Below are 15,561 nucleotides of genomic sequence, written 5' to 3'. Positions count from 1 at the left end.
TTGCCATTTTGAACCACAGCTAGTAAAGCATTAAGAATGCAACCTCATTCTTAAACTTTGAGAACATTATGATACTTATTGGCACATGCTCTAGGAACAATAGGTAGGACACCCTCCCAGATGGAAAAAAAAAAGAGAGAGAGAGAGAGATCCTACTGATACTTTCAGATATAGTTCAAATTCTAATTCTCCTTTTAGGCCTTGCCATCATAGTCTAAATAAATCACCTCAGATCCCCTGATTACTAGAAAAAAATTTATCTACATATTTCATTCACTAATTAATCATATACGGCCTCATAAAGTCACTTCTATTCAGCTTGAATTTATATTACTATGTGAACTTTTACTATCTTCTTGTCTGAACTCCTTATCTTGATTTAAAGAGCACAAAGAGCATAAGGAACACATTTGAGAGGTCTCCAAGATCCCCAACTGTCCCTGTGCCCTAGTGGAAGACTTGTACCAACTGAAGATCAATGAACAAGTGACTGATTTCTATACAAAGACAAGTCAGATCTTTGAAAATGCAGCTTTGGAAAGCTCAGCCTCTGAAAAGGAAGGCTTTTAGCTTATTATTCATGGGTGCTTGGCTAATCTACTGTTTGTTCCTCAAACAATTAAAAGAGATTTACTAAGGTGTCTCCAAAATCGAGACACAGGGAACAGTGCCATAGGGAATTCCAGTGTTACAGGAATTTGTTCCACCAAAAACATGTACCTCGCTCATTTTATCACCTTCAATTCTATCATATTTACATTCTAAGGCAGTACGGTCATCTCTCATACTAGTGCCACAACCTGAGAAATGTTAAACACACCCACATTTTTCAGGAATTTCACAATTAATGTCTGGAATGTGTTTTGGATTATTCTTCAAAGGATGATATCGTTGCCCTAAGATGAATTAATATTTTTCTCTTCTCTAATTCATCATTCTTTATTCCTCCCACTCTATTATCTTTTTAGGGGGTCATGTTTTATCTACTTACCCAACTTTATAAAGCCTGGACCCTGCATTTCCAAGCTGTTTTTACTCATCCATCCAGATCCTCATACCTTAATCAAGCCACACAAAACATAGAAGCCTGCAGTGAATTACTAAATACCATCTACAATTGGATATAATGCCCACAGCTCAGGGACTGTTATAATATAAATTAACTTGACTGTTCATAAATATATTGCCTGCATATTGTTTAGAGATTCTCCTGGTCATTGTTTAATGTGAATTAAATGAAACAAATATTTCTAGACTTGCAATTTTTGCCTTTTGGATAATATGCAATTCATTTGTCTCTTGCCAAGTGTTTATGTGACTAGACTCCTCAAAAGCAGTGAGAATTCTGTAAGCCAGACTGTCAAAGTGAAGGTCACCTAGTCCTGTCATTTGTGTATGTGCAGTGAATGGTGTCCCTATGTTTTGTCAATATTTACTTTTTGGAAGGAAGTAATTATTTCCTTGTTTATTTATATAGGTTTCTCTTCTCATGCCCCATTAATGTAATTTTATAAGCCCTGTGCTTGCTTCTTTTTCTGGCATATAAGAGCATGCTCTACCGAAAGGTTTTTGAGATGAAGTGAAATACAGTACTCAAACAGGAAGTCTGGAACTCTGAAGTTTTCATTTCTCTAACTCCAATACAGAAATATTAACTCTGCCTTTCCCTTCCTCTGTTTAATTAGTAAAAAAATTAAATCCTTACTTTCTGAACTCCAAGTTCTATTACACAACAATGAGGACTTGTGCACAACCAAATATTTTGGTGCAGCATCTAGCCTCTTGCACCCTGCTGCCCAGGGCCTCACACCAGATCCTCGGCACATTTCCTTCCATAAAGTTAACTTCTCCACTGACCGTTTTCCAGCAATAAATTTTTAAAAATACTGTACTCGTCTAATGGCAATCATTTTAGATGAAAACAAGCCTGACCAATCTGTTTTGTTACAAGCAACCAGTCACCAGTTGCCATTAAGACAATTCCAATGCACAGCGAACCCATGTGTGTTCCAGGGAGTTTTCAATGGCTGATTTTTCAGAAGAGATGGTCAGATCTTTCTTTCAAGGCCCATCCAGGCAGGCTAGGCCCTCCAATCTTTTGGTTAGCAGCTGAGAGCATTAAACCATTGACCCACAAAGGGACTCCTTCTTGTAAGTTGTTGTTGTTGTTAAGCACCATCAAGTCAGTTCTGACTCACAGCAACCCTTTCTGAGGAGCATCTGGTGAGCTTGAACTGCTCACCTTGTGGTTCAAACCTACTTTGTAGTCCAGAGCATTAACCCACAGCCCCACCCCAGGCTCTGTACCCACCCACAAATGCTTAGGTCTGCTACTCACTACACTAGGGAAAGCAAGTGGAAGGAAAAGTGAAAATACCTGTGAAAAATAAAAGCAGGCTTGTGTTGTGTAAGTGGTTGTTTCTACACTGCTGTGGTGAGAATCATGGAAATTTAAGTTTGGCAAAGATGAAGCAACTAAGTAAATATCCCCTGGGGAAAATTTTTAAGATGCTTATCTGCAATCGCCTGGATTCACTGAAACCAAGTTCTCAGAGCAGAACAACTCAGCATCCTCTTAAGTCCAAAACACTTTGCCAAACTCTGGCCATCATTTGCCATTTGAACAGTCAGAGAGAGAAGGCAGATCACTTGTTCCCTGCTACACCTTGATCCACCCCTTACCAAAGCAAATACTACTATTCCACATAGGTTAAAAATGGCCTTATCCCCTTCTATCAAAATATAATTCTCAACTGTCCTAATAGACAGGCTTCCTAGAAAATCCCACTTCGGTTGAACTTTAAAAAAAAACTTATTTTTGATCCCCCAACAAAGTCTCTCATTCAGTCTTCCTCCTCAGGAGTTCAGATCCAAACTTGTTTCTCTGACTTCTAGACTATTTCCCTAAATGTAGGAAGCTTGGCCAAGAAACAGGCCAGTTAGGATGCTGCAGAAAGCAACCGGAAGGCTTACCAGAGAAATGGAAACAGGAAAGGGACTTGTGGTCTCCCAGGGGCCAGAAAGCAATTTTAAGACTGAAAGAAAAAAGAAAACTTAAGGTACCTGGCTCCATGCTCATTTTTTTAAAAACCACTTAGCACATACATACAAGTTAAGAAAACAAAAGGAAGAACAGGCCGCAGAATGGCACTATAATTAAATCAGGATCTAGGTAATAAAAACATAAAATATCCTGAAAAGAAATTCAGGTATATCTCATATGGTTCACAAGACACAACTCTCTTCACTTTGTTTATTCTTTCAGAAAACATTATTTCTTCTCCAGTGTTCGTGTAGTTTTTCATCCATTTATTCTATGCACATTTATGAAGAGCTTACTATGTGCCAGTATGTTTTAAAACCTAAAACAGTGAGCCACAAATCAGAAGGGGTTCACTTCTACCCCTGATGTATCTAACTCACTGTGTGAAACAGTTAAAAACGAGAATTTTTTCTTCTTCTCCACAAAGCCAGGATGAGGAATAACACAAAACTACTGAAAGTTGGCAGGCAGAAGGCAATGTAATTCTTATTTAAATTACAACATCAAAAGCAGGTCGATTAGTCATGATAATATTTTGGTAATGTGCAATACATTTTTTCAGTGTAGCCAATTAAAGAAATAGTTTTCATTAATAGAGACAACCAGTAGGGGTCAGTTTAGTGCAAATATTGCAGCAGAAGAGATTTCACACGAATAAAACAAAACAAAACGAAATCCACTGCCATAGAGTCAATCTGAAGTCATAGTAACCCTATAGGATAGCGAAGAACTGTCCTATAGGGTTTCCAAGACTGTAATCTTTGTTCCCTTGGAGTGGCTGGTGAGTTTGACCCAATGACCTTTCAGTTCTCAGCTACACATTTTACTGATTGCAACACTAAGACTGTTTTCACATGAATAAACTGTATCAATTCGTATTCATTTTAGTTATGATAGTCATGTGAATTTCTAAATAAAACTGGAAACTGAAGGAGAGTCTGGCCATTGAGAAATTTCTTGTAAAGCACAGCGCAATATATTACTTTTTATTGTCATGGCTTTGTTAACTTCAACCAAATGAATGAGTGAGACTATGCACATTAGATGCTTGAAGGCCACCAGAGGGATTGGACAACTTTCTAATAAAGCACATGAAGTTCATAACACCCTTGTGAGAGTTGTTGTTAAGTGCCGGTCGAGCTGGTTCTGACTCATAGTGAACCTGTCTAGGGTTTCTGAAGAGTAGCTGGTGGGTTTACACCACAGACCTTGTGGTTCAAGCTGATTTTGCAGTCCTGTGCAATATCCTGCAGCACCACACCAGGACTCCCCTTGTTTGGTTGTTGTTGTTGTTAAGTGCCATCGAGTCTGTTCCAACTAATAGCAGCCCTGTAGAGAGTTTCCAAGGAGAAGCTGGTGGGTTTGAACTGCTGACTTTGTAGTTCAAACCGACCTTGTGGTCCAGTGCTATATATTCTATAGCACTACACCAAGACTCACCTTGTGAGGGTTGTTGTTGTTAAGTGCCATCGAGTCGGTTCCAACTCATAGCGACCCTTAAAGGATTTCAGAGGAGCCAGTCCAAAACCAACTTTGAATGAACCTGCAGTGCTTAATTAAAATGAGCCATCTCAGAGTTGGACAGGTAGACCTCACTGCCATCAAGAAGAGGAGACAGGAGCATCTTTTGTTTATCTTTACACTTGAGATTCCTGTGCCAAGAGCCTTCTAGACCTTTCTAGGAGAAAGGGAGTTACAACACTGGAGAGATGGTGGGTTAAGCATAAGGCTGCTAACTAAAAGGTTCAAATCCACCTGCCATTTAGCAGGAGAAAGATGTGGCAGTCTGCTTCTGTACAGATTTACAGGTAGCACAGCCGAGCACTAAGTTGAATGGTCAAGTCAGCTTATTGGGCACTTATCTGAGGAGGTAGAGCTCTGTAACATTTGCTGGACCAGGACAGAGGCCAGGCCAACCAAGGGCCAGAGAGAGGCCTCTTGTGGACACGGCTGAGAAAACTGTCCTCACTAAAGACTGTATCCTAAGCCTGTCAGATCCTGAATTATAACTTGTTACTTCCCTAATAAACACATAATTATCACTATTGTCTATTAAGTCTGTGTGTACATTTCAATGAATTACCAAACTCAGGGATGGCTGGTATCAGAACTGGTTAAAAAGGTTAGATAGAAAGAGATGACATGTCAGACCTTCACCTTACAGGAATCAGCCTTGGGTCAAAAGTCCTAGTGTGGGGCTGTAGAATTAGCACTGGACTGGGAGCCACAAGGTCGGCAGTTCAAACCCACCAGCTGTTCCTTGGAAATTCTATACAAGGTCGCTATAAGTTGGAGCCGACTTGACGGCACTTAGTAACAACAACAATGTTGATGACAATTTTTTCTCTCTTGTGAAGTTAGAAGGAGTCCAGGTGGTGCAGGGGGTTAAACACTGGGCTACTAACCAAAAGGTTCGAACCCACTAAATGCTTAGCAGGAAACAGAAGTGGCAGTCTGTTTCTGAAAAGATTTACAGCCTTAGAACCCCAATGGCACAGTTCTACACTCTTTATGTAGTGTCATTACGACTCAGAATCAACTGAAAGTATGGAGAGGGACTCTGAAAGCCCAGCCACCCCATTGTTACACAAAGCAACAGAAAAACAAGAGATAGTCAGCACCTTCTACATAAGCAATGGACCACAAAATCAGTTTGAACCTTGAGGTTCAAACTCACCAGCAGCTCCTCAGAAACCCTATACAAGGTTGTTGAGTCAGAGCTGACTCAATGGCACTTAATAACAACAAAGACTCCTCTAATCCTTAAAAAGAGAAAATAAAGACAAAGGTTACTCATACTACTTTTTCATAAACCTTGCTATAAAGTAAAAATATTTGAAATTTTAGACACATGAGCACAACAATCTCTGTCTAAATCCAGCCGTCCTATTGTATATGCCAGGTAACACTGTCTTTCTTTCTTTGCTTTTGTGGATTTAGAATACAACTAGAGTGATGCTTTTAGAATTCTAAAATAAATGCCCTGAACACACAATTTTGGTAGCTGAAAACAGGCCTCTTAAATGCAAAGTGTTGCCAGAGAACACTAATTGAGATATAATCATGTCAATTTGCTTTTCAAGCATTTTCAAGGCTAATACCAAGTATATGGGGTGTTACCAAAAAAACTAAGTTCTGAAGGATCGAATCATTTCAGAAGAATGAAAGGCTCACCAGCAACTGCCAAAATAGCTCCATACTGTGACCCGGGGAAATGCTGCCAAAACACTTGATTACTGTAAATGTTCCCTTAGCTCCACATTCCCTTCACCAGAGACACATTAAAGAAACCAAACATAGGTTAGAATCAGAACCTCTGAAAGTCCTTTTCAGAGTATGTATAGCAGTTTCCATTGCCCTCAACCATTTTTTTCCTTGTTACTTGTTCTTTTTTAGATTTATGGGAGACTGGGTTAAGTATGTTAATGCACTCCAAATAGCAGGGTTCAAAAATCATTCCTTAAGTCTAAGTCATTCAGAGTTACCAAAGCAGAGCATATAAAATTGTATTAAGAAGTTCATCTGACGAACAATGTTCTGGACATAAGAAACAAAAGCCATATTAATAAATAGAACACCAGGTGAGATTTCAGGCAAAAAAGATTTTTCCGGACCTGTCTTAAGGATGCAGCAGTGAAATGCACCTTCCATTTGAAGACAGTTCCCTTCACTCATTATCGCCCACTAGCTTCCAAACCAGAAAGACCTCCTGGATTTTCCAGCTTGCTCAAACTTTAAAAATTGCAAATGTAAATAAATGTGTGTGCATGTGTGTATTTAAAGAGAATCACAGAGCCATTTTAAGAAATCCATTTTTTTTATCCTTAAGATTGTCATCCCTCTTTCCATTATCCCCATGCAATAAACACACACATACACACAAAGTAAGCCCACACACACACACACACACACAAGTATGCTTCAGAATAAACCTTTCCTTTTTTTCAAGGTGATCGCTGTGAGTAGTAAGGAACGACTTGGGGGCAGAGGGCGCCGCTCCACGTAAGCCTGCTGCTCCCTCTGCTCACTCACTAGGATACCCCAGAACAGCATCACCACCCTCAGCTGAAGCAGGGATCCCGCTTTTCCTTGTGCTCATGGATTAAACACACAAACACACACACTATCTATTTTTCTTCAGACGCCAAACCAGACCCAAGGCCGAAGTAGGCAGGCTGAAATTAAGGCAGACACCCAACAACAGAAGCTCCCTCTACACTAATCTAATCTCTTTCTCCCTCCATCAGTCTCAACACAGCCGCTATGCACAATGCGTAGTGGAGAAACCAGCAGAACAATCCCCGCTGTCAAACAAACAAAAAGAAGGAACCAGCTACACGATTGGAAACACACGGATATCTGATCTTTAAAAGCAGCCACTAATAGTGAGAAACAACTTTTCTCTCCTGGGTGCAATTCTTATCCACCACCCCCCTTTTTTCCTTTCAGGAGGGAAACCCTTTGACCGTTTTCAATAGGCAAATAAATAAGTAACCACCGTATGTAACTTCCCCAGGGCTGACATATTCCGGAGCTGAAATTGATTTATATACACAGGAGAAAGAGGATGAAGGAAGAGCGCAAGGAAAAAAAATAATAATAATAAACGAGTCACACAGTGTTAGCTGGAGACACGTCTCCTCCATCAACAGAAAATGGACTTTCCTGGACAGTAGGTAGCACACGCTTCCACACTGCGCTAAAGAGGGGAGGGCAACAGGCAACGGATGCCCCCAGGGCCCCGCGGGCAGCACCGCAGCGCCCCCGTCCGCTTGCCCCCGCCTCGGACCGCAGGGCTGGGCCACCCAGCCACCGCTAGAACAGTCCCGAGTGTGCGTTGTCTGTGCGGGGCCCAGGAAGATCCCGATTCGTCCGCGCCCACCAACGAAATCCAACCTAGCCCGCGGCGGGCCAAGCACCAGGGATAGGGGGGGAGCAACCAGCGGGAAGAGAGACGCGGACGACGCTCTCACGGGGGCGGCGGCCGCCCCTCCTCCCACAGAGCCCTCTCTCCTAGGGAAAGTCTGTGCCAAACTTTGTTCCGCGCAGCAAACACCAAAGGGGAAGCGCGGGCCAGGTGGGAGGGGGCCCGTGGCGGGCGGCCGTACCTTCGCAGACGCCCACTTCGTACTCGGTGATGGAGTCGCCATTGAGCGGGGGGCGAATGACACAGCGCAGCCCCCGGTCACAGGCTCCGTGGAGCCCGTAGGCGCCGCCGCAGCTCTCGTTCCTCTGGCGGGCGCACATGTAGCAGCAGCCGCAGACGCCCTGCACGATGCTCCCGGGGCAGCTCCTGGGCTCCTCGCACTTGGACTCGTCGCAGGGCAGGCAGACCAGCGCCCGGGTGCCGGAGCGCGCCAGCAGCAGCAGCAGCCCCAGCAGCGAGACCAGGAGGTGCCCGCAGCCGGCCAGCCCCCTGCCCCCCGCCACCAAGTACATCCTCCTGCGCCGCCGCCGCCTCCTCGCAGTCGGGCCGGGAGCGGGGCGGGCGCCCTCCCCTCCGCGGGGCACACGCGCCGCCGCCGCACCCGCAGCCCGCGGTCTTTGCCGCCCCCCTCGGGGCCCCCGGGGCGCGCCTCCCCTCGCGGGGCGAGGCCCCCGCCCCCCCTGCCGGCTGCGCCGACCCCAAGCCCACTAGCGTTGGCGCCAGCGGCAGTGGTGGCTTCCCCTCCTCCTCCTCCTCCCGGGAGGGAGGGGAAAAAAAAGAAAAAAGTTTCCTCCGGGCAGCTCCGGTTCAACCCAAACTTCTAGCGGCGGCGGCGCTCGGCTACAGCCGGGGCTGGCGGCGCCTCCTCCTTTTCCTCCTTCTTGTCTGCCGGCCCCGCGGCTGCGACCGCGGCGGCGCAGCCCCCGGGCGGGTCCCCGCCTCCCGAGCCGCCGAGTGGGCGCGGTGGCGCAGCAGAAGGTCCGAGGCGTCCGCTCCGCGCGCCCCGCTCGCCTCACTCCTGCGAGGCTCCTCCGGGCGCTTGTTTATGGCTCGAGCCTTTGCTGCTCGGGCTGCGCCCTCCCCCATCCTACCTCATCCCCCAGACCTCGCCCCCCCGCGCCGCGCGCCGCTCATTGGCTGCCCCCCCACCTCTCCCTGCTGGCCGGTCCCCTCCCCACCCCCCCTTCTCGGCGGCCGGGCCCTTCCTCCTTAGCTCGCCTCCACCTCCTCCCCCTCCTCCTCCTCTCCGAGTCCGGCGCACCGAGCCGGCCCTGCAGCCGGGCTGCCGCGCTCTTCGTTGGCCCCTAAATGCCCGGCGGGCTGCAGCCTGGGGCTCTGGGCGGACTCAGTAAACCGCCAGAGTGGTGTCGTCCCGAGCGCCGGGAGGCTCTGTGGCAAATGGCTTACGAGCCCCGAGGGTGAGGCGGCTGCATCTCTAGGGGCTGTTAGGAGTTCGGAGACTGACCTAGACCCCCAAAGCTTGGGGCCGAAGGAGTCGCTGCAGCTTTGGTTGGGGCACCCGCCGGATCGAACCCCGGGGAAAGGAAGAAACCTCAAGGAACCTCCGCAAACTGGATAAGAATCCATCTTCCATTCGAGCTGGGAATAGACTTTGTAAAAGATATTATGTAATGGAGTCTCGAGAAGCTCGAGACGTCTCCAGCGAAGCTGCTGGTGAATTAATTAAGTGCTTTAAATGGTCTATGTAAATATTCGGCGGGGGGGGGGGGGGGTGGAGGTAGTCTGTTGTGTGCCGCTGTATCTTGAGTTGAATTTTAATTGTTCACATCCTACGTTGTTGTATGTTTTGTCGCTCAACTGTCTGTGTCTAGGTGCTATGTTATGGGAAGGGGTAACTGGAAAGTAAGAGAGCTGAATTTTTTCTCCCTTGAGTAAGGCCGAATACTGGATTATTACAAGTCTTGACATGACATTAAACCCGTATCTCATTCATCATTAATGTCATCTGACATTGGCATTTTCTTTCCCAGGCTCTAGGACTGCTGCGGTGGGTTGTTGCTTTTTGTTGTTGTTGTTATTGTTTGATTATTATGAATGTATTAATAAAAAAGATGTGTTTTAAATATCCTTGGTGATAAACCAGGTTAAAAAAAAAGTGATGCAAAATGCTTCGTGTGGAGATTGTCTTCAGTGACTGTTGGAAAAGATTCTGGAAAGCGTGGGAAGCAATGATCGGGTCTTCAGTGACCCACCCAACTGCAAGATGTCTACCAGGGTCAATAAAATTAGTGAATAGACAAAAAATTGACACACACAAAAATCAAATCTTGTGGCAGAAGTGAGATGGGAATGAATGGCTGACCCTCTGTTCCAAGACGAATTGGCTGCAGGAAAAAGGCAGCAGAATGGATCCTGAAAATGGTGACGAATGAACCAAAAGTTAATAGCCCAGCAGCGTAAAGGAAAAAGGAAATAAAGATGCCTTTGAAATCCTCTGTTTGCGGAACAGATTTATACTTATGATAAATATTTTGGTTTAACCACTCTAATCCTGCAGCAAAGAGCCAAAGTTACCAGTGGAATATTCCCCAGTCGCTTCATAACCTAAACATTTCTCCAATCATATTTGTCCTAAGGAAGGAGAAGAGGTTCATTGATTACCACTGACTATCAGAGGATCTGAGTCCTGGTGTGGCGCTGTGAGATAAAGCATTAGTCCCAAAGGTTAGTTTGAACCACAGGGTCAGCAGTTCAAATTCACCAGCTGCTCAGACTCCAAGGCACTTAACAACAACACTCAGAGGATCATAGCAAAGATGTTCAATAATGTGATGGGGAGTGAGCATCCCATTTGTATTGTTGCTTCTAAGTGCTGTCTTATAGTGTCACACCCACCCACAGAGGGTTTGATCCAGCAGTCTTTTGGTTAGCAGTTCAGTACTTAGCCTACAGCACCACACCAGGATTTTTGTTGTTGTTGTTAAGTGCCGTTGAGTCGGTTCCGACCCATAGCGACCCTGGACAGGGTTTCCGAGGCTGTAAATCTTTACGGGAGTAGGCTGGTAGTTTCGAACCGCTGACCTTAAGGTTCGCAGCCCGATTCGTAACCACTACGCTACCAGAGCTCCTTTTAGAAGGGTTTAAATTCCTTTTCGGATGAGTAGTTTCCAGAGATGTTGTAGAGACAATTTCTGCAATTGTGTCAGATTACTAAAAAACAAGCCCACTGCATTTGAGTCTATGCCAGCTCATAGTGACCCTAAATAGGGTTTCCAAGGCTGTAAATCTTTACTGGAACAGAAAGTTTCATCTTTTCCGGTGGAGCAACTGGTGGGTTTGAACTGCCTACCACTTATGATTTGCAACCCAGTGCTTATAGTGCCAACAGGAGTCCTTGAGTAAAACTAGACTACCTCTAAAGGCGCTATCATTTTAAGTATTAAATGGTAAGATAATTTAAAATATGTTAGCTTTCTCTTAGTAATACCACACATTAAAAAAAAAAAACCAACAATACACAATTGATAACCAGCACTAACTTCATCATGGGATTTGCCAACAAACTGTCATCATTGTGCTGTGTTAAAAGTTTCTTCCCATTCTTGCAGAGGAGGTTATCTGTATTTCTGTTTAAATGCAAGTATAAAGTCACTAGGTAACAGATAACACCCAACAGGAAAAGACAAGGTGAGATGATGGACAAAAATGTAGAAATGAGACAGTTACTATGGTTTGGAAAAAGGGTTTAATAATGATGTCAGGATTCTGCTTTTGTGTGGGTATGTGCGTGTTTGTGTTAAGGCAATATATGAGTATTAAGGGTTGTAAAAAGCTAAAGATTGAACAAAGGCAGGAACAGTATAGAGGCCACCATCCATTATTCCTGGGATTTTAGTGATAGTACTATCTGTAAGGTAGACAGACACAAGGTGAGCAAGACTGACTTCTCATGAAGGGATTCAAGCTACACATAAAATGGGCTGGAGAGATTCCTAAGATTAAGATGGGTATATCAGCTCAGAATTTTTAAGTTTCATGTGGTTCTTTGCTATAGAATTAATAGTCATTAAAAAAGTAATTGTTGCCGTTAAGTGCCATTGAGTAGGTTCTGACCCATAACGACCCTGAGTAGGGTTTCCCAGGAGTGGCTGGTGAACTTGAACTGCTGACCTTACAGTTCCAACCAACCTTGCAGTCCAGCACATTAATCCACAGCGCCATAACATAAAAAAGTAATAGAAAAGCCAGTTAACTTGTGGCAAATGAGAAACCTGCAAGGGGTTGGTAATTTATCTGAAGTTAGTGTGTAAATCAGGAGCTCAGATATGAAAACATTATTTCTTCTCTTCCATCCTGGATGTGGACAGAGTCAAGGCAGTGAGAAATGCTTGAAAAAATGCTCACTCACCCTCAGTGATCAAACTAAGAGTACAGAGGGAGGTTAGGTGGACACATCCTGGTGACAATTGGGACTTAGGGAGAAAGTGGAATGAATTATATGGGTCCCAGGTAGCATATACAAATGAGTTAGAACCATACATGGAATTTGGCTTAATGCCTCCTGTGAGAAGTCTTTCTTATTTGCTCTCTATATTAAGTACCTCTGTTTTCTCTTTTATAACAGACATTGTAAAAATTATTTAAATAGCTTTGAACCCCATCAGAATTTACGAGGATGTATGGGCAAGGTCGGTGGTTCAAGCTCACCAGCTGCTCCTTGGAAAGCGTATACAGGGTCGCTATGGGTCAGAATTGGCTTGATGGCACATGACAACAACAATGGAGTCCTAAGGAGCTCTGGTAGTGTAATGGTTACAATTGGGATTGGCAGTTTGAAACTACCAGTTGTCTGCGGGAGAAAGAGGAGGCTTTCTGCTCCCGTAAAGATTTATTTACAGCCTTGGAATCCCTATGCAGGGCTGAGTCGGAACCGACTCCACAGCGTATCACCACCGCCACTACTACCACCACCAAGGGAGTCCTGGTGTAACCCTGTGGATTAATGCGCTGGACTGCTAAGGCAGTTTGAATTGCAAGATTGGTCATTTCAAGCTCACCAGTCACTCCTTGGAAACCCTCTACAGGGTCGCTATGGGTCGGAACCCACCTGACGGCACTTAACATGGATGGATGAATGAATCAGTTGAAAAGGAAGTACAGGGGAGAATTAGAGGAAAACGATATCCAAATAAACTCTGTGGCCCTTCTCTCTTGATTTTAGTAAATACCTCTAAAATACGCACTTGAAAGGTATAGTTGAGGTTGAAGGGAGTCTTCCAAACTGGCGTTGGGGGCAGCAGTGGGGACAGAAAAAAAGCCAGACTAAAAGGAAAGGGTTTTAGAATGCTATGCCATTGATGGAGTCTAGAAGAAGAGGCAGTCTGCCCTCTATTGGCCGTTAGAGGAGATGGATGGGAGGGGTTGTTTTACTAAATTATTGAAAATGTCTGAAAATCAAAACGCCCAGTTGTGGGCCTAACAGCAAATGGAAATGAGCCGGAAATTGACAGAACAGGAATATGAGGATTAGGGGCCTTCTCCCTGATAATGTCTCCTCCCCCCTCTCTAATTATGGTCACACTTTCTGGGATACTTACACTGTTTGTGTCTTGTCTTGTAGGAAATGAAAAGAGCAACGTGAAAGTTGCTTTTTCAACCAGATACCTTTTTAGAATTGTTGCAGTCCAACGTTTTATCCTACAGCACCACACCAGGATGCCATATCTATATTAGCTATGTGGAGAAACCAGGATAAATAGGACTGGCTCCTTTCTCTCTTACACCTTCACATTTCAGTTCTCTTCAGTTGTTGGTGGTTATTGTTAAGTGCCATCGTATCCCCTCTTTTATGGGTTCTCAATTAATCTTAGGTTTAGACTATTTAAGTAGAATAGAGGAACCCCCAGTTTGAGAACTCAGAACATCAGAACTTGAGCCCAGGATCTGGCACTTGGGCAACGTTATTACCATTTTACTTCACTTAGACTAATAGGATTCTTGTCCTATTCACCCTGCCTGTTACAGCAGCTATTCCAGAGCTCCTAATTGGGCAGCAAGGCAGATGCTCAGAACAATCACATACACACAAAGAGATGCCATTGAGTTGATTTCTATTCATGTCAACCCCATGTGTGTCAAAGGAGAACTGAGCTACATAGGGTTCTCAATAGCTGATTTTTTAGAAGTAGATCGTCAGAACTTTCTTCTGAGGTGCACCTGAGCAGCCCAGCTCCTTGACCGTCTGCACAGAACACTGTTCTTTTTACAACCTGGCCTAGGATCCTCTTCTCTTTTCCATTCCCACAAGTTTGAACAAGGTATCTATTTCTCCTAAATATATTTCTTCCTCTGTGCAATGGAGAATCATATTGGGTATTGTGTAGATAAAAATGTTTGTTCTCCTTTTCTATTGTTCTTTTTAGATAGAATGTCTCCTCAAGTTTATGCCAAGCTGGAATCCCTGTGATCTGATAACTCAGCACCCTTGCTATATAACACCAGATACTTGCTTTTTTGTGTTCTTCAGAACTTAATGATTGTTGGTTCCAATTTGGCAATCTAGCTAGTCTAAATATTTTAGGCTTTGATGAGATTTCTTAGACCTAATGTCTAATGGGGAGTCTTGGTGTGGCACTGTAGGATAAGCACTGGACCGTAATGGTCCTTTCCTGCAGCTCCTTGGAAACCCTATACAAGGTCTCTATGAGTCACAACAGACCCAGTGGCATGGAACAGCAACATTGCAGTCTAAGACTTATTTTAAAGGGTTGTTGTTAAGTTCTCCAGTTCAACGGAACAGAAAGAACCTTGTGGTTTGCAATCCAGTACTTATCGTATGGTGCCACCATGCTCCCATGGACTCCTGATGTGTCACTATAGGATAAGCACTGGATTGTGAACCACAACGTCAGAGATTCAAACCCAACAGCTGCTCCTCAGAAAACCTGTACTGGGTCGTTATGAGTCAGAAGCAACTCAAGGACACTTAACAACAATAATAAATAATATCATAATAATAATATCTAACCTCTATAAGCTGCAATATGCAGATGATACAACCTTTCTAACCAATAAAGATCAAAGACCACAACCTTCAGCATGGATTGCACCTCAAAGTAAAGTAAACAAAAATCCTCACCACTGGACCAATAAACAACATCCATATCTGTGGAGAAAAGACTGAAGTTACCAAAGACTTCATTTTGCTTGGATCAACAATCAACATTCAGGAAAACAGCAGTCAAGATATCCAATGATGTATTGCATTAGGCAAATGTGCTGCACAAGACCTTTTTAAAGTATTCAAGAGATAAAATGTCAGTTTGAGGACTAAGGTGCACCTGACCCAAGCCATAGTATTTTCAACAACCTCATATGCATGTGAAAGTTGGACAGTGAGTAAGGAAGACTGTAGAAGAATTGATGCATTTGAGTTATGGTGTGGTATTGGAGGAGAATATGAAATTCTGCCAAAATATTAAATTTTGGACTGCCAAAAGAATAAATAGATCTATGTTGGAAGAAGTATAGCCAGAATGCTCTTGGAAACCAAGAAGTCCAGACTTCACCTCTCATGCTTTGGACATATCAGGAGGGAATGGTCCATGGAAAAGAACATCATGTTTGGTAA

General features: G+C 44.1%; 1 protein-coding gene across 1 annotated transcript in view; it reads right to left on the bottom strand.

The window, feature by feature from the left end:
• The window catches only part of CRIM1 (cysteine rich transmembrane BMP regulator 1 (chordin-like)), a 270,004-nt gene extending 261,468 nt beyond the window's left edge, over positions 1-8,536 (bottom strand). Inside the window, exon 1 of the mRNA XM_006839357.1 lies at positions 8,152-8,536. Coding sequence (XP_006839420.1) covers positions 8,152-8,482 — 331 coding nt within the window. The 5' untranslated portion in view covers positions 8,483-8,536. The remainder of the gene's footprint in view (positions 1-8,151) is intronic.
• Between the last annotated feature and the right edge of the window lie 7,025 nt (positions 8,537-15,561).

The sequence above is a fragment of the Chrysochloris asiatica genome, unplaced genomic scaffold (assembly GCF_000296735.1).
Source record: "Chrysochloris asiatica unplaced genomic scaffold, ChrAsi1.0 scaffold00024, whole genome shotgun sequence".
NCBI lineage: Eukaryota > Metazoa > Chordata > Mammalia > Afrosoricida > Chrysochloridae > Chrysochloris > Chrysochloris asiatica.
This window is presented reverse-complemented; position numbering and strand designations above follow the sequence as displayed.